The sequence below is a fragment of the Scyliorhinus canicula genome, chromosome 3, assembly GCF_902713615.1.
Source record: "Scyliorhinus canicula chromosome 3, sScyCan1.1, whole genome shotgun sequence".
Lineage (NCBI taxonomy): Eukaryota > Metazoa > Chordata > Chondrichthyes > Carcharhiniformes > Scyliorhinidae > Scyliorhinus > Scyliorhinus canicula.
Window position 1 is genome coordinate 29395071 of NC_052148.1, and position 27469 is coordinate 29422539.

At 44.7% G+C, this 27469-nt stretch overlaps 1 protein-coding gene across 3 annotated transcripts in view; it reads right to left on the reverse strand.

Annotated features, from left to right (window-relative positions):
• Window positions 1-27469, reverse strand: part of ctnna2 (catenin (cadherin-associated protein), alpha 2) — a 1599328-nt gene that overhangs the window by 719102 nt on the left and 852757 nt on the right. For all 3 annotated transcript variants that reach the window (XM_038793235.1, XM_038793233.1, XM_038793234.1), the window contains exon 8: window positions 10301-10381. In XM_038793235.1, coding sequence (XP_038649163.1) covers window positions 10301-10381 — 81 coding nt within the window. The remainder of the gene's footprint in view (window positions 1-10300; window positions 10382-27469) is intronic.

Sequence of the window (27469 nt, forward strand, 5' to 3'; positions counted from 1 at the left end):
TCTGGGCAGATGTTTGAGACGTCAGGAAGATTTCGCAGAGCTTTAAGAACTTGCTCGTCCCCATCTCCTCCCACTTTCTGCTTCCAGGGTTGACTTAATCTCACCCCCAAGCCAGGAGAGAAAGTCAGGAAACATTTTACCAACTCAGGTCCGGCAAGTTGGAAAATGTCCCGTCTCCAACCACCCGCCTTGGCGGCCAAAGGCCAGCCCACTATGTCACACAGTACAAACTTCCCCCCATTTCTTTCACTACTTCAGTCAGTAGATAGGTGTTTTGGCAAATCTGGTGTGCAAGTTACTGTTGTCTTATGAGCCATATTGACAAATATAAGCCAAGGCCTTTGAAGTGATAACTTCACTATGGAAGCACTTTATTCAAAACCCAGATAATGTCAAACAACTGTTAATGATGCAAAACACCACATTCAAGATTACAGAAGACAGTAAATCAAACAGTGAATGAAAATTTCAAAATATCAAACTGCAGAATTATTCCTAATCATCCTCTTCATACAAAAATGCAGCACAAGTATAAAAAAACAGTGTTGATGTGGAATGCTAAGCACGCAGGAGGACTAATCTTTCAAATATTGTACTTAGAATGCACTGAACCAGACAAATGAAAAAAAAACACCCAGATCTTTGAGTAAATTAATATCACAAATCTGCTACATATTTCCTAATCTTGGACACTTAATATGTTATAAAATCAAGGAGCGTGATGCTAAACTTCAACCGAACTTTTAGCAGATCAAGTTCACTTGCTTGCTCCATCCAGGATATGTTGAATGCTGCCATCAACAAAACAGCTGGAATCAACCTCTTACTCAAACAGTGATTTAGGATTCACTCAAATTCACCAATTCACTCTATTACAATTCACGACACAGTTAGCATTCTGACCATGCTTCCTGTTTCCCAAACCTAATCCACATATCAAACCTTCTTTTGTCCCACCAAAGTTGGTTCTGTGGTAAGTACAGAGTAGCCATGGTATGTTATCTAATTGGCTGAAAGGTACATTTCTCACCCAAGAGGGACCATTAGCAATTTGTAATCACATATAGTTCCTAAAATAAAATGGTCTCCTTGTTTGGTCCCAGTTGTCTCAGGACCATCAACAAGCCACACAGCTGTGATGCTGATGCCATCTGGTGGTCTTCTGGGATCAGAACTTCAGTTGTATATAATTACCTCGGGACACACACCATTTGAGCATGTGTCTTTTTTTGATAATGTGCAGTTATATTGCTACTTGGAGGAGGGTGTAAATAGATTTCTAGTATATATCTTTTTTTCATTTCTTCCTGGGATGTGAGCATTTCTGACAACGCCAGTATTTATCACCCATCTTTAATGGTCCTTGAGAGTCCAAAACAAGGAGCATAATTCAGGAGGCAGGTTTGCATGCGCTTCTCAAAGACAAGGAACCAGGAGAGATGTACCTCAAGTAGGGAACATTTTCAACTTGGCAAACTGTCTCAGTTTCAAGGGCTTTGTTACTCAATATTCAGCCTGGGGAGGAGAGGGTGGGATAGTGTTGGGCCCACCGACACCAAAAGCAGATTGTAGACCACCAGGCGGCTGAGTGCTGAAGCAGGTTGATTTAGAAGGCCCGCATCAGTTCTATGGGACATTGTCCAATTTTCTTTGGAAACTGTTGTATCCATTGGCCCTAACCCCTCACCCCCACTCATCCCCCATGCCACCACACATACCCCATGTCACCTCATTTTCCCATGCAACCTTCCATGCCCCCTCATACACCACATGACACCTCCCCAGTCACTCACCCAGTACCCATCTAGGGAAGACTTCAGGAGCCATGTGGAGATGAAAACAATTCTAACAAGCTAATACATCTCACATTCGTATGGACTTGATAGTGAAAAAAATCTATTAATGAAACCCTTTCAAGCAAATTCTCAAATGGTGAAGCTATTGTAAAAACAGCATATTTTCTACAGTATCCACATCAGAGACAGGTAATCCTTTAATAGCCTATTTAAACTTAAGAACAAAATGCTGAGATAATTGTAGCTTTTGAAACTCAACAAAGCATTCATAAGAACATAATAACAGCACTTAGGAAAATATCAAACAAGGTCTTCAATGGAAACTCACATTGACAGCATAAGTCTGTATTTTCATTCAAGTTTAAAAAGCAGAAAATTTTTTTAAGCTTCAGATCATGACACTCAAACAGAACGTATCTGCTCTTCATGAGCATTTATAGCTACTCCATCGACTCATTACACACACACATTGCAGGTGTCCCAGTTGCAACAAAAGTAGTTGGGTCTGATAGCCCTTACCGCTCATACCCCCTCACCCTGCACACACTCCATTCATGCCATCTCATGGCTCCCCACAACCCTCAATGGCCTCTGATCCCTGAAGGCCAATCATTGCCTTTCTACTTACCCACATAGCTCCTCATACCTTCTACGGCAACCCATGTCCTCTATCCATGCCCCATATTCTCCTTGCCAACTTAGTGCTAACTGAAGCTAACCCATGCATCCAACTCATTCCCATGGCCACATATCCATTATGCCAACTTCATATCAACTAATTCCATCCTGTGCCCCTTATCACCTTTTACTCTTATGTCAATTCACCAGTGTCCACCACCGACATACCTCATCCTAACATCAAATAAAATAAAGCTCTGAGTACCTATACCCACCAGTATAAAAGGAAAAACCACCAATTGATATAACCCCCATTCAATAAATTCAAAATCCCTTCAAGTACCTAATCCCTTCAAGTTCCTAATCCTTTATAAATCATTAATTTGTTTTCATAGTCCCACATCAAAAGCAGCTAATCCTTTAATAACCTCTTGGAAATGTCAATCAAACTGTGAACTGACAGATCCCCACTGTGATAATGACAAGTTGTAGAAGCAGTCAAGTGTTCGAATATTATAATCGCTCTCAGGCTTTTGTGAACAACCAGCTGCTGACGTACTGATCTTTTCCAAATGAGAGACACAGCAGGCTGTCTCTCTTTTTTTTAAATTAAAGAGCATGAATTTCCATAACTTGACAACAGGACAATGCCATAGACCTCATCCACCTTTTACACACATTTACATTGAGCGTTAAAAGTCCCAAAAGGGTCCTTGACCTCTCAAAAGAAGTACCTGACCTCTCCATAGAATTCAGTTAGATTTAAACCTTTTCCTCAAATTTGTAAATCCTATGAGTTGGATTTCAGATCCTTTCGTGATGGTAATTGTGTCTGAGTGCAGGCAGCTGTAATATGAAAAATGTTGCTGCCAAAATGAATTGAACTTATAAAAAATATATCTTGCTTCCACTATCCCCCACCCCGCCCGGTGAAAATAGTCGGTGCCGGATACTGGGGTGGGGCTTCAAGATTCAGGGCTCTGACGCCATTTTGGCTAAACCGTGGAGCCCTTCCAGCTCTGCAAAAATTTGGCCCACAGAATTTCAATGGGAGTTTGTTGTGTTGGTCAAGTTATTGCACCACTGAGGTAATCTGATCCCCTCATCATTCAGTTCAGCGAGTACTTGACCATTATTATTTTTCGTATGATCCCTGCTAGTTGGAGCTGTCTGAAAGTTACTGCCGGTTTGCTGTGGAACATATTGTGAAGACAATAAAGTTGTGAAGACAATAAAGACAATAAACAGCTGCAGTAAATACACTGAAAATGTATTAATTTAACAAGCATTTGTTTCCAAGTGAAGAACCCCTCTTTCAACCTGCGTAATTACCATTAATTAGCTCTTATCTGTGGGAAATGACCATCATGTCAATATGACTCAGCTTGCAAACGGTAAATAAGATATTTAGTGGAAGAAAAAAATGTTCTATTGAACGGTATCAAGGATCTCTTTTTTCAGATGCAGAAAGTGGGATTTCCCAGCCTTTCTCGCCAAGGGCATCTTCCGAACCCACCGATGGCGACTCCCTACCGGCAGCAGAGGGTGCTAAAACTTGGAAATCCAGTTGACCGAAGTGGGACTGGATGATCCCACCACCAGCCTATGGCAAGCCACCTCCGCGGCCACAAAGGCTGAGGAGGGGGGGGGGGGGGGGGGGGGGGGTATCAGAACACCCCACCCTTACGAGCATGTATTCCCACTACCCTTTATCCCTTTGTTGATGATTTTTTATATCGACAGTTTTTGATTTTAGCGCATTGCTTTTAAAAATATGAGGCACAAATTGGGTCTGCTGTTTGTTTTCTGGGTGGAAATTGTCAGCAAAAGGGCCATAGGTTGGTTGTCTTCCATGCCCCATTGACGCCTGAAATACTTTCCACTCTATATTAAGTTGTGCAGGTTATCAGGCATTTCTAGCAGCCACCAAAAGGGAGCATGAATTAGGCACATTCTTGTGTTAATCGGGAAATTGGGATTCAACAGGCATCGGACCTCATCTGCTCAGATTTTCCTGGCATTAATTTTTTAAAAATATAAATTCAGAGTACCCAATTCATTTTTTCCAATTAAGGGGCAATTTAGCGTGGCCAATCCACCTACCCTACACATCTTTGGGTCGTGGGGACGAAACCCACGCAAACACGGGGAGAATGTGTAAACTCCACAAGGAGAGTGACCCAGAGCCAGGATCGAACCTGGGACTTTGGCTAACCACTGTGCCACCATGCTGCCTCCACTGTGCCACCATGCTGCCTTTCCTGGCATTAATATTCAGCTGCCAACTAATACTAAATTTTGGAAGAAAATGTGAAAAAAGGGATCATTTCAAAATCAACAGTGACATGAGGAAAATAATTTTTAACTTAGTGAGTGGTTAATGAAATAAAAATGAAAATGAAAATGAAAATCGCTTATTATCATAAGTAGGCTTCAAATGAAGTTACTGTGCAAAGCCCCTAGTCGCCACATTCAGGCGCCTGTTCGGGGAGGCTGGTACGGGAATTGAACCCGCTCTGCTGGCCTTGGTCTGCTTTACAAGCCAGCTAATTAGCCCACTGTGCTAAACCAGCCTCTGGTTAGGAGTTAGAACGTAATACCTGAGAGTACAGTGGAGCCACAAATGTGGTTTCTGAAAGAGAATTAGATAAACTCCTGAAGAGAAAGGAATGCAGGGATATAGGAAAACTGTTGGTAAGTGTGACTGACTGAGCTGCACTGACAGAGACCCAGCATGGGATAAATGGCCTTGTTTTGTGCTGCAACCATTCTATAATTTTATGATTCCAAATAAACTTCCCTGTTAAACCTGGATGAACCAGGTTGCTCCTCTTGACATTACAGGGATGATTCCGGATATTGTCAATCCCATTTCGATTACACTGAGTTACTCAAGGATCACTGCTGAACTCATGTAATTCGCCTAAATTAGCTTGTATATAATTGGTGAACTGCCTCTGGAGGCAAAGCCAAGCTAAATTATTAAAATTATGCCTGAGGTTCAATTTGTAGCCTTGTACCTACTACTTCAAATAATGCTGCGATCCTTATCAGTAGTGGGTCCAAAAAAGGATCTTTAGCGAATTCAAAACTCCGCTGCCCTTGTCTTAACTCACAGAAAGTCATGTTCCTCACTCATCCTATGCTGACTGACCTACATTGGCTTGGTTTTAAAATTCTCATTCTTGTTTTCAAATTCCCCCACATGGATTTGCCTGAGTTCCAGGATCCATGAAACTTGGGTCTGCGGTGACAGCCTGTTGTCCCAACAGTGACCACTACTCATGCCTGGCGCTGCTGTGACTATTCAGAGCTTCCCACCAATCAGATTGGCCGGCAGCTCTCCAGGGCAGAACTTTTCGTTTCTGATTGTCAGAAGTACGAAATCTCAGCTCACACAGGCCAGTCCAACATATTATCACTGTGAGACAGCCGGATTTCTTGTCGACGGGTGTCGACAGACTTTTTGGCTGTGTGCGTCTGATGGGCAATTAGTCCTGCCATAAAATTCACCTCTATGACTCCATGATTTTACTCAATTCGGAGCTTCCTTCTCTGGTTTGTATTTTGACTCAGATGCTACTTGCAGTTTCCTTATTAGTTGTTACTTTTTACCGTTTTACATACATCAACATACATGAGTCAATCACGTGCAACACAGACTTTGCACGTGAGACACTTTCCATTTTTCTCTCGACAAGTGTTTCCTGAACTTCCTCGAGCTTATCCCGATCTTGCACAGACCTTGTATCTAATATCTCGGAAATTCTGCTGATCCCTTGCTTCTAACTTGGTACAGGGAAGGGTATCAGTGATTCTACTGATTAAATAAGTCGGGCTCAATACCACTCTCCAGACACAGCCTCAGATGCATCATCGTCAAAATTCCCTCCAAAAATTAAGCTCACACTTAATTCTGATCAGTTTAAAATGAGCTGCAGTTATGCTCCAAGTTGTTGGCCCTTGAGGTTGAGAGATAAGGAAGTAGATTCTGGTCAATTTGTTGATTAACAGAAACACAGCTTACTGTGGCTAGAATTTGATTAATTTTACCTTGGACAGTGACTTTGGAAAGAAAGGTATGTGCGGTAACTCAAAACACTTTGCTGTCTTGCTTGCCCATTGATCCATTTGAATCAACTGTTTCATAACTACCCTGACAATACAATATATGGCTGTAGTAGTTCTCAGCCTGAGCCACCCTGAATTTGATGACTTTGCACACTGTAGATACATTAACAATTTCTAGAGAATAAGACCCCGGGAAGGGAGGTGCCTTGAGTCTCACTTCAGAATTGGCCTTGAGTTGGAAAAAAGGCCATAAGAGAACCAATCAAAAAAGGGGCACAGCTGCAGGAGGTTAAACGATAGGACAATACCATGCACTCTTAAATGTAAAGGCGTCTGGAAATATCACATGGTATGAGTAGGAATATGTTCAGGTCATACAGATCTGTGCTTTCTTCCACTGAAATGCAGGGAAGATTGAGTCAAAGGCTGTAGAGATTTCAGTTGTCCAGCTTGAATACAGTGATAGTCGACTAGTGCACAAATGTACCAGAAATTGATGCGAATTGGAGTGTGCGTGTGTGGCTAAATACACCTGGGTGAGCTACAAGCAGCTACCGATTAACTGTCAACTTACATGAAAAGTCTGATCCACCATAATGAAACTGTGGTTCCAAAAATGATGTAAGATGATAAATTTTCTATTTCCTTTTGACACACTTTGAGTTGTTAATATCAAAAGAATCAATAAGACATTTACAGTGTGTCTTAATGAATTGACATTCAAATTACATCAAATGTTAAGACATACATCAGAAATACTATTTAACATCTGTTGCAGCTAAGCACATTATTTAACATCAGGGCAGGCTTTTGTCAGCAACCAGCTTCTGAGATTCATAATCACATCATTAAGTGTGATTGGTCTGCACTCAAGTGGTCTTTCACTGGGATATTGAAAGGGATACAAGGCTCGAGATTTGACTGTTTAACTAGACTGAATGAAATGGTCTCAATCAGGAGATTGTTTTCACAGACTGTCATTCCACCTACGCATCGAAACAAAAATTAAACTTTAACTTGGATAAGTTGAAGCACAGCATATTTCAATCTTATTTTGCCAAAGACGACCATTGCTGCCTTAGAATGGCAGCCCATTAATTGGTACAAAGACTATAAAAATGTCTATTTGCCAAGGTACATGGTGCTCTCCAGTTAGCTTAACCAAGCATATTTAGTGAAAACATGCACATGTACACACAAACACTTACACACACACACATCTGAAAGCATGCGGGTTTAGCACAGTGGGCTAAATCGCTGGCTTTTAAAGCAGACCAAGTTCAGGCCAGCAGCGCGGTTCAATTCCCGTACCAGCCTCCCCGAACAGGTGCCGGAATGTGACGACTAGGGGCTTTTCACAGTAACTTCATTGTAGCCTACTTGTGACAATAAGCGATTTTCATTTCATTTTTTTCATTTAATTTATCATCGGATGCATCTGAAGCGTCTGTGAGAAACATAGGAGAGGGGTTCCTCAGGTCATCCTTGTGATGCCATGGAATCTTTCTTGGCACTCTGTGCAAGAAAGCTAAACCTGAATATACAAACAATGTCAATAATAATAATAATCGCTTATTGTCACAAGTAGGCTTCAATGGAGTTACTGTGAAAAGCCCCTAGTCGCCACATTCCAGAACCTGCTCGGGGAGGCTGGAACGGGAATTGAACCCGCTCTGCTGGTCTTGTTCTGCATTACAAGCCAGCTGTCTTAACCCACTGTGCTAAACCAGCCCCTATAGATAGAACCAGTCTTCGTAGTGTTTCTCGCCTCTTCCAGCATCCTTTGTGCCATTCATTTCCCCCCATTTTCGAGGGTGGTGTGCTCATCTCATTTGGCATTGTGACCTCCAGTTCAACGTCAGGTCCCGACTGAGCTGGTGAAATGGGAATCCCACTCGAGGGATTCCCCGCACAGGCAGAGTGGTGGTGGTTGGGGCAGGAGAGGTGGGAAACCTCATCTCATTTCACTTCCACCTCGCTTCCATGATTAGAAAGCAGATATTCATGACTTCAAGAGCACTTCGGAATGGGCGAGAAAAAGTGCTGGCCTAGCCATTGACACCCACGTTCCGCGAAATTGTTTCAAAAAATCTCCCCCAAATTGGGAAACCACAGCTGCCGCGGGCAAGTAGATTCCTGAGGTTTTGTAAACCTGCAAATAAAGTCATAAGAAATGTCCATAGAAACCCTCCCCCCCCCCCCCCTCCACCCAAGTGAGCCCTGAAGTTAACTTTAAATTCGAGATATTTCTGTGCTGTGAGAGGGATAGCGTTTCCAACCCTCCCAGAAAGAGCAGGAGTTCCCAAAATCTAAGCCTCCTCCCAGCAACCCAGGGGATCAGGGATATAAATTTCCTGTCATTGTACATCCCACTCTGTGAGCTGACTTTCAGAAAGTTGCAATCACCAACAGTGTACAATTGTTAATATAGAGCTGTAGGAGGAAGAACAATGCCGTATGTGGATCGAAGATTTAGACAGCAGTCTCTATTCTCCCAATTCTCCTTTCGATTCAGGTGACTGCCAACATTTGGCTGCACATTCTGGTTTCTGCGGGCTCTACTTGGAAATGTCAATCAGACAACAACACAATCAGCACTTGATTTGTTAACCTGATGCGTCCTAATTTTGATGCATGGCTATTAAATGGGATGCAAGTTGGGTCTCTGATATCCTAGGTCTGAAATAAGGATATCGGAAATAGGGAGATGTTGGTTAGCAAGAGGGCCGTTCTGCCCTGACCTTGATTTCCCACTTTGCCTAATCCTGGGTGGTCTGTTGGCTTATGCACCTTCACGTACAACACCTGCTCACGTCAACCCACAAACCAAAACATTCAACACAGGCGATGCAATCTTTATGCAGCAAACCTTTAGAGGAGTCATATGATCAGAGATGGCTGAATGCACCGCTGGCGGCACTCTCCGTTCTGCCAGCAGTGCTGCCCCGCTCGCGGATTTCTCAGCGGGGTGGGGTGGCGACAATGGGAAATCCCATTGGCTGGCAGTGGGAATGGAGAATTAACCCTGTCCACGCCAACGCACTGCCGAGGAACGCACTGCTGGGAGGCTGAGAACTCACACTAAAACGTCACGTGGTCAGAATGACAAGCGGTAAATCCTTCAGAAATACCTCTAGGTCGGGACCTGACTTTATTGAAAGGATTCAAACAAAGTGCTTAGAAAAGACAATTTCTCCTAACCTGCTTCCAGTGCAGCTTTAAAAGCATATTTCAGTGGCGATGAGAACATTGCGGAATAATCATTCATCTACTTTTCCTGCCTGGCTCCAGGAACTCCCAGGTTGCATATGGCAGGGCAAACTTCCTCTATTTTATCTGACAGTGTGCCTTTGCACAAATCATTGTGACTTTTCAATTCCCATGCTCGTGATCCTTATGACTTCTGTGAGTGAGATGGCGACTCAATGACAATTACTGTTTAAATCAGCGAGATTTTGGTGCAGTGGAGACATTAATCCTGTTTGTCTACAGGCAGGTCACCAAGGTTAAATGATAGTGCTCCTGCCCTGTCCAAAACCCAGGTGGTTCAAACTGCTGGATCTCTCTGGAATATAAACATTGTGCGAGAATAATTTAAAGAAGTTTCACAGCCCTACAAGAGCTATGTGGTGTGGCAAAGAGGAGTGCAATCTTTTTCATAAGCAGGAGATGGAGGAGGATGGCATGATAGTCATTAACCCTTATCCTCACGAATGACATTTGAAATTAGCTCGTACTTAGCCTAATGCTATGCAAAAACAAAGTCTCCAAAATACAATTATTCAACGACTGCTACAAGATAGCAAATAATTTACCTGTCGCCGCAGATCCCTTGTTTTCTTTGTCATTTTTTCAATGGCAGCATTGAGTGGATCCCCTTTTTCTTTTCTGCCAGTCTGAAAGAGATAACGTGTTTCATTTAGAAATATGTTTGAAGAGTGTGACATTTAATTTATGAAAGGACCAACCTCATTATCAGAGTTGAGTTATTTTTATTTTGTTACTGTCACCCATCCAAACGTGAATGGAAACCTGGCGAATTGGCCCAGAATTGTATAAACTTAGAAAACATTGTCAGTTGTATCCAGAAATACATGGGAAATTCCTCTTTGTTAGTCTGCTGCATATTGCTCAACATTTTAAAATGGTTATATCACCGTTCATTCTATGCAGTCCAGCATGTTGGATTAGATTGGATTTGTTTATTGTCACGTGTACCGAGGTACAGTGAAAAGTATTTTTCTGCCAGCAGCTCTAACAGATCATTAAGCCCATGAAAATAAAAGAAAAGAAAAAGAAAATACATAATAGGGCAACACAAGGTACACAATGTAAATACATAGACACCGGCATCGGGTGAAGCATACAGGGGTGCAGCGTTAATCAGGTCAGTCCATAAGACAGTCATTTAGGAGTTAAGTGACAGTGTGATAGAAGCTGTTTTTGAATCTGTTTGTGCGTGTTCTCAGACTTTTGTATCTGCTGCCCGATGGAAGAAGTTGGAAGAGGGAGTAAGCTGGGTGGGAGGGGTCTTTAATTATGCTGCCCGCTTTCCCTAGGCAGCGGGAGGCATAGATGGAGTCAGTGGATGGAAGTCATATGGAAGAAATATCACTGCAATGTGATGGACAGCATTTTCAGAGACAGATGGGGGTTAGAACAAAGGCGAACGTGTAATTTTGTGCCCTTGACCAGGTTTTCAGGCACACTACTATTCCCGAGCCATTTTCAGGAATTGGATGTGGAATAGCTACCCATCTGCAAGTGGAAGATAGCTTGTTCAGGTAATTTAATAACTAATTAAGTCAACTTGCCAATCAATCAGGGCTCATTTCTTCTGTAAAAACTGTGGTGGTAGTTGAAATTTGGCATTCTTGCGTTTGTCTTGATGAGCACAAGATGAAAGGCTTTGGCAACATGCCTCTCTTTAGCATGCCTAGAAGGCTGAAAGCTTTGATCTCCATTGTTTACATTCTCCTAAAAACTTTCTGACTGACAGATCAAGGCAGTTTCAATGGGGAGATTCAGATTGTTTACTTTTATAGCTCTGCAGGGATCTATTCACTTTAAAAGCAGCTATTTTCTGAACACCAGATATTGAGCTGCTTTTTTGTTCTCAAATGCTTCCTAGAAAGTGCAGCAGATTCCTGGTGGCAGTTTGGCACAGTGGTTAGCACTGCTGTCTCACAGCACCAGGGACCCGGGATTAATTCCGTCCTTGGGTAACTGCCTGTGTGGAGTTTCAACCTTCTCCTCGTGTCTGCGTGGGTTTCTTCCAGGTGCTTTGGTTTCCTCCCACACACCAAAGGTGGGCAGATTAGGTGGATTGGCCATGCTAAATTGCCCCTTGGTGTCAAAGGTTACGGGGTTGGGATAGGAGAGTGGGCCTAGGTTGGGGTGCTCTTTCAGAGGGTTGGTGCAGACTCAATGGGCCAAATGGCCCCCTTCTGCATTGTAGAGATTATATGATTCCATGATTTGGAGAATGTAAACGAATTAGATCAAAGCTTTCCACCTTTGAGGTATACACACAGACTTCTTTACTTTAAAGGGCAATGAAATTGAATGTGAATTGAAATGAAATGAAAATCACTTATTGTCACAAGTAGGCTTCAATGAAGTTACTGTGAAAAGCCCCTAGTCGCCACATTCCGGAGCCTGTTCAGGGAGGCTGGTACGGGAATTGAACCGTGCTGCTGGCCTGCCTTGGTCTGCTTTCAAAGCCAGCGATTTAGCCCTGTGCTAAACCAGCCACTATTGTGTGAAAACGACTTCAAAGGTTTCCACCTCTTTAAGGGATTACTTTTATCTTCATCTCACAGATCTTTAAACTTTGCATACTGACAAATTGTTGAGATGATTCAGGGGTACAGATGGGATTACCATCACTTTATTATGAGAAAACTTTAACTTTCACAAACAGACTGACTGTTGAAAGGGTTTAAAGGCTGCAGATGGGGAGAGCTGCCAAATGAGCCCCATCCCAGAAAAGACATAGAACATAGAACATTACAGCGCAGTACGGGCCCTTCAGCCCTCGATGTTGCACCGACCTGTGAAACCATCTGAAGCCTATCTGACTTACACTATTCCATTTTCATCCATATGTCTATCCAGTGACCACTTAAATGCCCTTAAAGTTGGCGAGTCTAAGACAGTTGCAGGCAGGGCGTTCCACACCCCTACTACTCTCTGAGTAAAGAAACTGCCTCTGACATGTGTCCTATATCTACCACCCCTCAATTTAAAGCTATGTCCCCTCGTGTTGGTCATCACCATCCGAGGAAAAAGACTCTCACTGTCCACCCTATCTAACCCTCTGACTATCTTATATGACCCCTGACCTGAGCCCCTCCAGTCCATCGAAAGCCTTCCTGACCCCCATCTCCCATGAAGGTCGAACCAGGGCACCCTAGTGGCAAATTGTGGGAGGGTACCTACTGCCTTGCCACCCCTCGGACTGCAAAGTGCAAGGTTGGAACTGCCCAAGGCGCAGGGTATGAAAAGGGGGGGGCTGAAGGGGTGGTCTGGGGGGATTTGTGGAGCACTTTGTGGGTTGGGGGATGGCTGAAGGGGGTTACTGAGGGGTGCTGAAGGATGAGCCTGAGGTGGCGGGGCCTTGCCAGCGATTAGGGTGGGAGGGGGTGCCCTGCCAGCGATCTGGGAGGAGGTTCAGCAGCTTTTAGAGATCGGAGTGTCCTTTAAGAAGGGTGCTCTGATCTCAGAGGTGCGAGACCTGTCAGAGAGATTAGGTTGCGCTTGTCTCAGTTGCACTGCGGACCTCAGTGTGTCATTGAATGCCACGGAAAACCTCATTCAGGTAAAAATAAATTCCAAGTACTTTGGCATGGCATGTTGGGGTCGCTCCTAGCACACATAAACTAAACATCCGAACAGAAGTCCACTTTGCTTCCAAGGCTAATGATGTGGAAACATTCATCATTAATGCTAACAGGATTTTTAATGAATTTTCATCACCATAGGATACAGTACAGAGGAGTCATTCGGCAACTTAGAAAATGAATCTGTGGAGATAGTTATGGAGAACACGGAAATGGCAGAAAGGTTAAACAGATATTTTGCATCAGTCTTTACGGTGGAAGCTATATGTGCAGCTGGGGATTCCCGGGAGTTAGGAGACTGCGGCCTCAAACCGGCCACGCATATTTAAATGAGCCTAACAGCGATGGCAGGATCCAGCTTGAGGCGGGCGCCGTGGGTCAGGTGACTTGTGCTTGGATCAGTGCCTGGCATGAAGCCCGTTTTAGGCCTCCCTCGCAATGCTCCTGGTGCTTTGAGGTTGGCGCCAGGGGCAACAGAGTGGAAAAAAAGTGTCCCACATCTGCAGTACTGTGAGCAGTTTTGGACCCCTTTTTCCATTGGAGGCGGTTCAGAGAAGTTTCATTAGATGATCACCAGTATCACATTATCTTATGAGTAAGAGATAAACGGGATAGGACTCTACTCATTGAATCATAGATTCATAGAATTTACAGTGCAGAAGGAGGCCATTTGGCCCATCGAGTCTGCACCGGTCCTTGGAAAGAGCACTCTATCCAAGCCCACACCTCCAACCTATCCCTATAACCCAACCCAACCTTTTTTTTGGACACTAAGGTCAATTTAGCATGGCCAAACCTCCTAACCTGCACATCCTTTTGACTGTGGGAGGAAACCGGAGCACCCGGAGGAAACCCATGCAGACACGGGGCGAATGTGCAGACTCCGCACAGAGAGTGACCCAAGCCGGGAATTGAACCTGGGACCCTTGGAGCTGTGAAGCAACTGTGCTACCCACTGTGCTGCCCAGTGGAATTTAGAAGAATGAGTGGTGATCTAATTGAAAAATATAGGATTCTTGAGGAGCTTAACAGGGTAAATGCTGAGAGGATGTTTCCCCTCATGTGGGAGGGGGGAGGGGGGGGGGGGGGGGGGGGGGGGAGGTCGAGGACCAGAGGGCATAGTCTCAGAATAAAGGGGAGCCAATTTAAGACTGAGATGAGAAGGAATTTCTGCTCTCAGGGGGTGGTGAGTCTTTGGAACTCCTTACCACAGGGAGCTGTGGGAAAAGAGTCCTTGTGTATATTTAAGGCTGAGATAGGTAGATTTTTCATCAGGAAGGGAATCAAGGGATACAGGGAAAGCAGACGTGAGGAATGTCGGACCAATCATGATCCTATTGAATGGCCGGGCAGGCGCGAGGGGCCGAATGGCCAGCTGTTTGATTATCCGATTAGTCCCACTCCCTGCTATTTCGCCATAGACCAGTAACGTCTCTCCCTCAAGTATGTATCCAATTCCCATTGGAAAGTTACAATTTAATCTGCTTACATCACCATTTGACGGACTGCACTCCCGGTCAGAACAACTGGCCGAGTAAAATAAAGTTTTCTCGTGTTGCCTCTGGTTAATTTTCCAATCACCTCTGATACTATAACTATGTTAACATTATGCTCGGTACATAACTCTCATACTTCACAGTTTGCAATATTTAGTCTAAGAGACCAGGAAAATGAATTCACTTCAATCCTAACATACTGAAATACCATCATTGGGAGCTTTGCAAGTAACAGCATACATTAAAAATAGAAGGTTGTTTTATTTGCTGATGTTAGGACTGAAGATCTGCATTGTAAGATGAAACTGCCTCTTTACACAAACTGCAATTGCTAAGGGTGTGGACATATGTGATATTTTTAAGACAATCATGGAGTTGCATCCTTGAGGAAGGCAGATGCATCCAAAGAGAATATTGCTTGTGTCATATCTTTCTCACACTGTGTGCAGTAAACACTATTTCCAAAGAGCCCCTATAATTCCAGGCAGGTAATTCCTGCTTTATCTGCAAGCCAGACAAGGGCACAACTTTGCCTCCATCTTCCAGTCCAAATCTATTTGATACCCTGATGCAAACAGTATATTCCCTGCCAGACTGTAGCCTGGGGTAGGTTACAAAAGCAATACCGAGGCTGGTACAGTCTTTTGTGGGTCGATGCCCAGCTTAATGTTAAATATATACCTCAAGGCCAAAGGAATTAATATCAGATGAGAGTATTCACATTCACAAACAATTAAAAAATTATTTTTGGCAAGAAATTTTGACCACATGCTGTAGGATGTGAAAAACAAAAGTTGCTGACGAGACCTTTTTAATTTAATACCTGGGCAAGAGCAGAGATCGAGCCAGGTTTGCTCTTCCTTTTCCCGGTCATTTGGGAAATCCAGGAATGACCCTGCCCTATTTGTTCCGGTGTAATGTAACCAATTATCAGGGTATTTTCCACTCTTGTTCATAAAAGGTTACGAAGGATCCTGATTACTGATAAGAGTTATGTGACTGCCGATCGAAAGAATGGCTAAGTGCAAGCGATTCTGTACAGCCTGACCTTGTTGGCAGAAAACCAGCCAATCCAAACATAGCTGTGGCAATACTCCTTTCATTCATCTCACAGAGGACAAGTTTCAGAAATGCTCAGTAATCCAGCTATAGCAAGCACAGTAATTGCCTTTTCAAAGAACAACAGAAGTCGGAGCAGGAGTGGGCCATGTGGCCCCTTGAGCCTGTTCCACCATTCAATAAGATCATATCCAAATTTCTACATCAATTCCACTTTCCCACCTCATGGCCATAGCCCTTGATTCCCCCAAATAATCTATAGGCATTAACAACTGGTATAAATTATTCATATACAGTTGTCATTCTGGCTTGAGGCATAGAATTCACATTGCTGGCCAATGTCTTTATTAATGTGAGTAATAGTGCCTGAAACCAAGTGGCCTGCATTCTCCACCACCCACCGCTGGTAGCAGGTCCCCAGTGCGGCGGAGAATTGAAAAATCGGGATCGGTGGGCACCGATCTGACAGCAATAGACCCCCCCCCCCCCCCCCCCCCCCCCCCGGGTGGCGGGATCAGGGTTTGCACTCCTGGGAGGTGTAAGTCAATGAAAATGGATCCTAATGGCCAATTTGCATCCATGTAGCGGGCCCGGCATACTATTCTCCAGCCTCTGGGCCGGGAATCATGTGGACGGGGATTCCTACAGGTCTCACCAAATGTGAGCCTGACATAGTGGCCCTCGTGATAGGCCATTGAGTAAACTCCTCAAGAGAATTGCCTCAAGAGTCCATCTGAGGGCCACCATCCCCCTCGCCCCCGCCACAGTGCCCGACCTGTCACCCCTCCTCAACCACATCCCTTCCCCATAGCACCCCACACCCGTCCCAGAAACCCCCTTAATAGGGAGACTCCCCAGGGACCCCTGAACTAGAGGGAGCTCCCACAGGAACACCCTTAATAGGGAGACTGCAGAGACCCCCTAACTATACAAACCCCCCACAAAGGGACCTTAACTAGAGCCCCCCCCCTCTCCCAGGAGCCCCCTGACTATGGGAAAACCCCACAAATCCCCCTAACTAGCGGGACCCCAATAGACCCCCCTCCCCACCAGAAAAAAGACCCCTGCCTGGAAGCTAGCGAGCAGTCTAAACAGGGGCAGTGACAGAAACGGACCAGACTCTTGCCTGGAAGCACCACATATCCATTGCTGGAAAGAGAACAGCTGTGACCTGTGCTTAAACCCCTCACTGCAAGCTATTCATTAATTTCTAGTAGTGGATTGTGATTGAAAACTTCCACAAAACAGCTGCAGCCTTGATTCATTCATCTTTCTTTGTGGGTGAGTGAAGGAAGGTGAATGAATCCCCAATGTTTACAAACATCAACCACATCAAAGAGAGGTAAGTGCATTTCAATCAATCAGGGTGCCAGGGCCAAGGTGCCAGGCTGGCAATCCAAGGTAACCGGGTGGCATCAGGAGTGCCAGGATACCACTCTTCGCAGAGTCCAACCACCAGATGGCCTCTGTTCACCTGGGAGATCCCCTCAAGTTCCGATATGCCTGGTCCACGTTTGTGGAAACCAGTGCTAAACCGCGCGATGTCAAGGTCTCCCATGAACGGACTTTGGATCTCGGCCCTTAGGATACTCCAGTGCAAACATAGTTAAGTGAAGCTAACTGCTTGCTTAAATAGGCAACTCTGGATCATGCCCAGTGAAGGCAGGATCCAGATCGCAATGTCACGCAAGATCTTGTTAGATCTCGCGAGGCGCCCCGAGCATTGCAAATCCCGTGATAGGCCTCTTGTGAAAATTAACAGCCTCGTTGCGTCACCACGTCAGGCGCGACAAGGCCATACGATCGTGCCTAAAGCTGAATCTGGCCAGAATTAAATGAAACTGCACTAAAGCTCACAGAACTTTAAACTTAATTGAGTTCCGTCTATGACCACTTTACACTGGAGTATCTGCAATCTTTTATACTTGTTTAAAAGTTTCTTTGACCAAAGCAGTCATCACCCAATGGACTATTTATGTCCCTCGAATGCAATGGTGAGTTTTGCCATTTATGACCACTTGAAGGTGCTCATTACATTGTGCCTGTATTCTTGGGCGCATGGACATCAGTGGGGATATGAATGACTGACAGTAGTCAACTATTGAAGACACACAGACACAATTTTTTTCATTCAATTTACAGTGTAGAAGGAGGCCAGTCAGCCCATAAAGTCTGCAACCTAACTGAGCCCACACCTCCAACCTATCCCGCAACCCAGTAACCCCACCCGTCCTTTTTGGACTGTATGGGCAATTTAGCATGGCCAATCCACCTAACTTGCACATCTGTGGACTGTGGGAGGAAACCGGAGCACCCGGAGGAAACCCATGCAGACACAGGGAGAACGTGCAGACTCCACACAGACAGTGACCCAAATGAGGAATCGAACTTGGGACCCTGAAGCTGTGGAGCAACTGTGCTAACCACTGTGCTACCGTGCTGCCCTTTGTTTCTCCTGCTGCTGACCACTGTGCTACCGTGCTGCCCTTTGTTTCTCCTGCTGCTGCATTGACTTTAAATTCAGTTTAAATTCAATCAGGTAACTGGCCCTTTATCCTTTGACCAACAGTTAATTAAAGTCTCACAGATATGTCCTGCTCTGCTGTAGTGATGAGATAATTGAAGATAATAGCCAATCATAGCCATAAGCCTTGCAGAACAGCAAAGAAAATGGGCAGGTTTCGCCGGCTGGTCAATGGGGTTTTCCATTGTGGGCCAGCCCCACTCTGTCGAGAAACCCCCGGGCTGCTGGCAAAACGGAGAATCCTGACAGCGGAGAAGTCAGCCCAGTGTCTTTTGTGATTTCCAGCTTCACGCTTTATCCTACCCCACCCATAATTGGCTTGAGCCATCATTGGCTTTTCCAGTGGCACATTGTGGTGTGATTGTGCTGATAGAATGTTCGGACTTATGGTAATCAATTTGCATGGACACATCAGAGTGAATAAACCTGCACAATGTCCAGTGTATTCTGCCAATAGTGCCCCCAGTAGAAACTCCAGGTTGCTGTTACCAGATGCTGCTAGTTCATTCATTTGTCAAAAGGCTGACATTGTTTTGCCCCGTGCGACATGGCGGACTCAGCCGGCCGACCTGGACCAGGAAAGAAGGTCCCAATGATCGGCCCCGTGCCGCTTCATATTACTCACCCGATTCCCCCCCCCCCCAGTACTTGACCCCCCCCGCCCCCCCCAAGATGGCCATGTCCGCAGCCGCCACCCGAGGTTCCCGACAGCTGATACGTGGTTAGAACCACGCCATTGGGAAGCCGGCCAGTTGGAATCGCGCGGGGGGGGGGGCTCTGTCACTGGTCGCCTAACCGCGTTCCCGAGCGATTCTCCAGGGACTGGTGAATAGCTTCAGCAGCGCCAAGCACGATTTCCGTGCGAACGCCCACTCTCCGCCCCCACGCCAAACGCGATTTTGTCGCGGAGGATCGGAGAATCCAGCCCATGATCGATTATTATTTAATTCAATTTCCCATTTACTTAATGCAGAGATTCAAATCATTTCCTTCATTCGACGAAGTGGAAAAAATGTATAGCAAACAGTTCAGGAGGCCAGGCAGTTACTGTATTGTTTATTTCTACAGCTTCTGTATGGGTTTACAGCTGACTAATGCATTGGGAAAAAAATGCTAAACTCAGATAATTACTGGCATTGAGTGCCCCTTGTTGATCTATTAATGTTCTATTGTGAAATGGTTTATAAGGAAAACTATGTAATCCAGCAGTTTCCAAAAGCAGTAACTGTTGCCAGGGTTACATCTGTGGCCATTTTTTTTCCTTTGAAACAGTAAAGTCATCAAAGAACTAAAAACATGAATTTAGAATGAGAGTCTGCTCTACATTTATATTAATTTATTATTGAAATAAACTCATATTAGATCTTGTTTAAAATACACATTTACTTATTTTGTGGGAGAAGGTCACAACATGTATAAGCATATCTATCTAACACGCTTAGTACTGCAGACACAAAAGGAAACAGCAAATTCGGAGACAAAGCAGGGGCACACAGCATGTCTGAGGAAAGGCCTTGAATGAATATGTTGTAAAGTTTGATGTTCATTTAAATACTAATGGATACCAGAGAACCATGCGCGTGTCTGGGTTGCCTATTCACTAGAATAAACCAAACGTAGTCCACCACCCTCTTCTCCTTTCACATCCCTGTAGCTTGCTATTCTTCAAATATTTTGAAGAATAGCAAGGTTATAAATCCTTTTGAAGGGCGAGTAAGATCGGTAGAATTGGAATGCTGCCAAGTTATTTAAATAAGCTGTCCTTTAAAAATGCAAGAACTGCCTGCCAGTGTCTGTGAGATTTTAAAAATCTGTTAAATCAGTTTCAATAGATAGCTATTTGCTGGTCAAACCCTAGTTGCTATCATTATAACATTATAAATGCTTGGCTGCTTTTTACAAGTTATCATTATCATAGTGGTGGGGGGTGGGGGGTTCGGTTGGCAGTGCTGGTGTTGTAAGTTTACAGTTGCACAGCTCAAAGAGTTTGTTAAAGATTAGCTGTCTTATGTGAGGTTGTGAATTAAATTTATTTCAAAATAAGGGGCGAAGCATTTGAAGGGATTTAAATATATTGAATGCGAGTGTTTCTTTTTACAATCAGCTCCATTATAGATACTTAGAACTCAATTTGATCTTGATGTCTGCATACTGGGTGAGTTGGCATGGAGATTGTAAGGGCCATGGGGATGGGTGGTGGTCATAAGTTAGCTCTGAGTTGACATTGGGTCTATAAGGGGCAACTAGGAATGTATGGGAGACATGGGTTGGCATGAGTTGGCATGGATGGATTTGGGGGGTAGGTGTGGATGAAGGGTGTGAGGGGTGAGGGCTAAATGGTTGAGAAAACAACTGGGGCAAAGTTACAGAGAGCTGAGGTGGGCCTTTTAAACAGCCTCACAGGGCACTCGACAATCCCTGCAGCCTCCTCTGATCCATGTCTAGGGTGGAGGACTCAAAAGGAGTAATTTGCAGGGTTTATGGTTCAAAAACAAGACATGGATTACTTGGATACTTTCTTCAAAGAGTCAGTTTACACGGCTCAATGGCCCACTGTGTTGAACTATTCTATGATTCCAAGATTCGGCATGGAAATTGCCCATTAATTGGATTGATAATCAGCTGGTGTATAAAAGCTTGTTTTTGTTTGGCAAAACCCATGTACACACATAACACATCTATATACATATATCTAACAGCAGATTTTGTAGAACAAGGCTGCAACTTTATTACTTTCCAACTATTATAGCCTGCCTGCTTACCACTGACTGGTGACTAATGGCAATCCCACAATCCTTAGGGAGTATGAGCTTCCCCAATGGGGGGGGGGGGGGGGGGGGGGGCGGAGAACTCATTAGCAGATTCCCTGCATAAATAGAGCTGGCCAGTTTGGAACCAGCTAGAGAGGAGTGAGGAGCAAGGGAGTTACTGCTGCTTTAATAAATGTTATTGTGAATAAATGTTATTTCTTGCTATCCTACAACTCGTGCTGGATTCTTCGTGGCTCTCACAAAACCGACCATATGCAAAGGACAACCTGGAGCACAGCCTTTGCTCCATTACGTCTGCACCGATGCTTTGAAAGAGATATGAGTACATTCCACATCATGACAAATCGGAACATTAGAAATTCCCCTGAATCTATAGAATCTTCTTTTGCCACCCTGTCAAGTGGCCACATTACAGATCATAAAAACTCTTTTCTTACGGAAGAACAGCTGTGTATAAACATGATGCTGTCAGTACCGGAGGACACACAAGTGCCAGCAGAATGACATGTTTACTTATGTTTCTAGAGGATCCAGCAGAAAAAAAATAGGGTCTTCCGGGCCTTCAGCCTCAAGAAATCTGGTGCATTCAGCTCCATGAGGCCCAAGCAGAGCAGCTGGCACCACAGGAATAGAGAAAAATAGCTTCAGCTGCACAGAGCGCCACAGAAACGTACTCCAGTAACTAGTCAGCATTTGAATACTGCTGTTTCGGCTCCATTCTGAAAACTGGAATTGGCAACACCAATCTGTATCATCAAATTATTCTTGACTTGCACATTGTCACACAAAATCCCCACAGTAAATAATCAATGACAAGAGCATTTAGTGTATCATTTTCCAAGTACTGAATCACTGTAAATACTGAGCCTCTTGGTGTATTCCAGAATTGGGGGGGGGGGGGGGGGGGGGGGGTGTCCACATTACATCAGAAGAACATAATTACACAAATAAGCGCAATTCGTACAATTTGCACTTCAATCCAATATCAGCAGCTGGGAAGACAATTATAAAGTCAAGACGAATCAATGATAAAAGATGCATTTTGTTTCTTATGATCGGTTGGTAAGGTAAGTCTCTGGTGAGATGTCACAAAGCATTCTGTCTGTAGAATACGGGGGGGGGGGGGGGTGCAAGATTCCTTGGATGGCCTTCAGCTTCCTGCCTGTTCCAACCTCTCCACATTTTCAGATGAAGTGGGTGAGGCCAAGACTATCCCTGCCCAAATTAAGGCCCTTAAAAAAAATCAATAAATGACAACCTAAGCACCATTTCCTGCGATGCTGCAATTGTCAGGCTGGCAGGAGGGGTTCAGGGACAGGTGGGATGTCCAAAAAGAGACCTTCCCCAGGCCCCGAGTGTTAAAGACAAGGTTGGGGGTGGGGGTGGAATCGCCATCAACAACCTCTTTTTACCATCAGGCACCCCCGCGCCACCCCCCCCCCCCACCCACGATGAGATCTAGTACCTGCGGGTGCTGTGCCCCCCTGCCCCCGCCTCCCCTCAGCATCTCCACCAACACTCGCCCCTCCATTCTTCCTAGCATCCCCTATGGGCTTCACCTCCCCTCTCTGCCCTGGAACCTAACTGGTCCTGGACTCCTTAGACTTTGTATCTGGGGACTGCTTGCAAGCCCAGGCGCACTGGGATCAGAGAACTGCCGGTCAATAAAGTTGACCGCAGCTCTCTGAGGTGGGACTTCCTCCGAATGAGGGGCCCATTTCCAGAGCATTAAATGGATTTAAGGCTGAAACCTTGCCACCAGAAAAATAATTTTTATTATTCCTGAGCCATTGCTAGGGGTGCACATCACCAAAAATCTATCCTGGTCCACTCACGTCGACGCTATCACCAAGAAAGCACAACAGCGCCTATACTTCCTCAGGAAACTAAGGAAATGCGGCATGTCCACATTAACCCTTACCGACTTTTACAGATGCACTATAGAAAGCATCCTATCGGGCTGCATCACAGCCTGGTCTGGCAACTGCTCGGCCCAGGACCGCAAGGTCAGCCTCAACTCCTTTTCTGTGCCATTTCCCCATAGTCCCAATTCTTTGAGCTATCCATCTCCACTTGAAATACTTCTAATGTTTCTGAAGGACTCTTCCGAATAAGCAGTAGATATGAATCCTATCGGGCTGCATCACAGCCTGGTATGGCAACTGCTCGGCCCAGGACCGCAAGGAACTTCAGAGAGTCGTGAATACCGCCCAGTCCATCACACGAACCTGCCTCCCATCCATTGATTCCATCTACACCTCCCGCTGCCGGGGGAAAGCGGGCAGCATAATCAAGGATCCCTCCCACCCGGCTTACTCACTTTTCCAACTTCTTCCATCGGGCAGGAGATTCAGAAGTCTGAGAACACGCACGAACAGACTCAAAAACAGCTTCTTCCCCACTGTCACCAGACTCCTAAATAACCCTCTTATTGACTGACCTCATTAACACTACACCCTGTATGCTTCAACCGATGCCAAAGCTTATGTAGTTACATTGTATATCTTGTGTTGCCCTATTATGTATTCTCATGTATTTTCTTGAATTGTTTAATTCCCTTTTCTTCCATGTTCTGAATGATCTGTTGAACTGCTTGCAGAAAAATACTTTTCACTGTACCTCGGTACACGTGACAATAAACAAATCCAATCCAATCCAATCCAATTTCTTTCTGCCCTATTGCAGAACAGGATCTGCGGGAGTTCGCAACACAGGTGGCTAACTAAAATTTGAGATACATATGCACACACAAACCTGACTCCAACTAATCTTAAAATCCACAACCTTCCAATGAAGGGTGTGATTTACAAAAGCTGGTTTATAAATTACTGATGGTGCTGAGCTGGTGAATCTGTTTTCTTGGTCAGAAAAATCTGTACATAACATTGATGTTCCAGAGCTCACTTCCAGTACAGTAGTGCAAATAGGAAGACAGAACAAAAGACTTGTCTCACCCTGTAAAGAACAGAAGGAAATATGCAACAATAAAATTATATTCCATCGTTGTGCCAAATCCAATTTGTACCAGGAGAAGCGAAGTTAATAACTACAGAAAAACAGTACAAGAACATGCTGAAAATCTTTCTTAGTACCTTAGCTACTTGACTGAAGACTGCAAGATGTCAAGAGAGTATTCTTAAATTCTAACTGAAGAGATGCTTAGAACAGCTGATTTGATAATTAAGTGGATAAATGCGCCATCCAGTGAGGTACTGTGTCATACAGAGTAAAGCAGTCCATGGTGTTATTCCTGATCTATGCTTAGTTAGCTTAATTTCACTGCGATAGATAGATGACAACTGGCCTCACCACTCATCATTAGGGAAGGGAAAGTTATCCAAAGATGCTGCAGCTTGTTGACTTCACCCGAACTCACTTCCAGGAAGCATGGAGAAGAAGATTAGGTTGGCCAAGTGGGTTAAATAGCTGGCAGTGCTAACACTCGCATCTGCAGAGTCACATTTTGAATAAATTACTGAGAGGGCTCTGTCGTCTGTGCAACCACCAGGAAAAAAGTCTGGCCAAGGAGAGGGGGAAAAGAAACAGAATGTTTGGAGTATATTTATGCAGAGCAAAATTCCACAAACAACGATGAGCTGAATGGCTAGTTAATGTGTCTCTGGTAGTGCTGGTTGTGGTATCAGCATTGGTCAGGACACTGCAAGAAATCCCCTATTCCTCTCACAATAGAACCATAGAATTCCTACAATGCAGAAGGAGGCCATTTGCCCCATCAAGACAGCATCGGCCCTCTGAAAGAGCACCCTACCTAGGCCCACTTCCTACAACCCTGTAACTCCAACCAACCTGCACATCTTTGGACATTAAGGGGCAATTTAGTGTGGCCAATCCAACTAACCTACAAATCTTTGGATTGTGGGAGGAAACCGGAGCACATGGAGGAAAATCACGTCGACATGGGGAGAATGTGCAACTCCACACAGACAGTCACCCAAAGCTGAAATCGAATTTGGATCCCTGGCTCTGTGAGGCAGCAGTGCTAACCACTGTGCCACCGTGCCTTCAACCAATTCAGCAATTTGGGAACCAATTTCAACAGGGCACTTCCAAAACTGCAAAAGTCCTCCTTTAAAGTCTCATCCTAGATTATGTGCTTAAGTCTTGCATATAACTCTGAACATCCAACCAACAGCAATGAAATGAAGATTAGATAACCTGAGATCTGGAATAAAAACTCAGCAGGTGACAGCATTTGTGGAGAAACTGTGGAGTGAATGTTTTGAGTTCAATAGGGCTCTTATGCAGAGTTGAGCGATACGCCAGAGCAAACTTTACTGTTCTGCTGTGCTTTTTACTTCACCCGGATGTAGTCTTTTTCCTCCTCAGCTGAAAGGCAGCAGGATAGTTTTTCCCAGGCAAGGCCAAGACACATTTGGGTATTTGCAGGGAGTTAAATCCCCAAAATGTGACGTTGGGGTATCAGTCCTCTACTTCAGAGTTTTACCCAGGCAGGTTTGAAGGCGATCGGGAACCCCGCGGCATTTCAATATTGCAAGAAGCAATTGCCTTCTGTTTTGACCAACAATTCTGCATTTATCAGGCAGTGGGCCTGTTTCCACAGCTGTGAGGATCTCCTTCAGTGCTGCAATGCCAGTCTCAGCCTAGAGCTCAGGTTTCTGGAGAGGAGCCTGAACCCACCACCTTCTGACTCAGAGACAAGACTGCTGCCATCGCTGATTATACGGAGCTGGATGGGAACCATGTGTGAACTCCTTTGTTCAGCTTTTAATCAAATGTTTTGAAATCGAAAATCCTGTCAAGGAAATTCACTCCACCAGCTAAACACTCATCTTTCTTGCTTATCGGTGTGCCAGGTGGCACTGTATTGGGCACTGGGAGAAATGATTACATTGGAAAGTAATGATCCAGACCAAATTAAAAAAAAAACAAAAGTAAAGTTTTGTACCTTTGAAATAGAGAAAAAAATCAACAAAACGTTGAGTAAATATTTATATCTGTTACATTTAATGTGATATAGTTGCTTTAAATGTGTTAATATTTTAACAGTTAATTCAACCACTGTAGTATAATGATTGTTACTGTTTGATATGCTATAATTTTTTAATGCCTCTTGATGGGATGTGGGCTTCGCTGGCTAGGCCAGCATTTGTTGCTCATCCCTAATTGTCGTAAAGAATGTGGTGGGAAGCTTAATTCCTGAACCCCAACAGTCCATGTGGTGTATGTCCATACATCCACAGTGCTATTAGGGAGGGTGTTCCAGAACTTTGACCCAGTGACAGTGAAGGAACGCGATACAGTGTCAGGATGGTGAGTGACTTGGAGGGGAACTTCCAAGTAGTGGTGTTCCCGTGCACCTGTTGCTCCTGTCCTTCTGGATGGTAGTGGTTGTGGGTTCGGAAGGTGCTGCCTAAGGAGATTTGGTGAGTTCCTGCAGTGCATCTTGTAGATGGTACGCACGGCAGCTACTGTGCGTCGGTGGTGGAAGGAGTGAATGTTTGTGGAAGGGGGAGCAATCAAGCCGGCTACTTTGTCCTGGATGGTGTTGAGCTTCTTGAGTGTTGTTGGTGCTACACTCATACAGGCAAGTGGCGAGCATCCCATTGCACTCCTGACATGTGCCTTGTAGATGGTGGACAGGCTTTGGGGTAAATTGCTCGCCGCAGGATTCCTAGCCTCTGGCCTACTTTTGTAGCCACAGTATTTATATGGCTAGTCCAGTATGGTTTCTGGTCAATGGTAACCTCCAGGATGTTGATAGTGGGGGATTCAGTGATGGTAATGCCATTGAATGACAAGGGACAATAATTTGTTCTCTCATATTGGGGGTGGTCATTGCCTACCAGTTGTGTAACACAAACATTTCTTTCCACTTATCCACCCAAGCTTGGATATTGTCCAGGTCTTGGTGCATGTGGACTGCTTCTCATGATAAAACTACCACCATAGAATTGAATCATAAAATCACTACTTTGCAAAGAAGGCCATTCGGCCCATCAAGTCTGCACCGACCCTCTGAATGAGCACCCCATCCAGGCCCACTCACCGTAACCCCACTTAATCTTTGGACACGAAGGGGAAATTTATCATGGCTAATTCACCGAACCTGCTCATTTTGGACACGAAGAGGAAATTTCATCTAACCTGCACATCTTTGGACCGTGGAAAGAAACCGGAACACCCCCATGCAGACACAGGGAAAACATGCAAACTCCACACAGACAGTGACCCAAGGTCGGAATTGAACCTGGGTCCCTGGCGTATTGAGGTAGCAGGGCTAACCACTGTGCTACCGTGACATCCTAGGAAA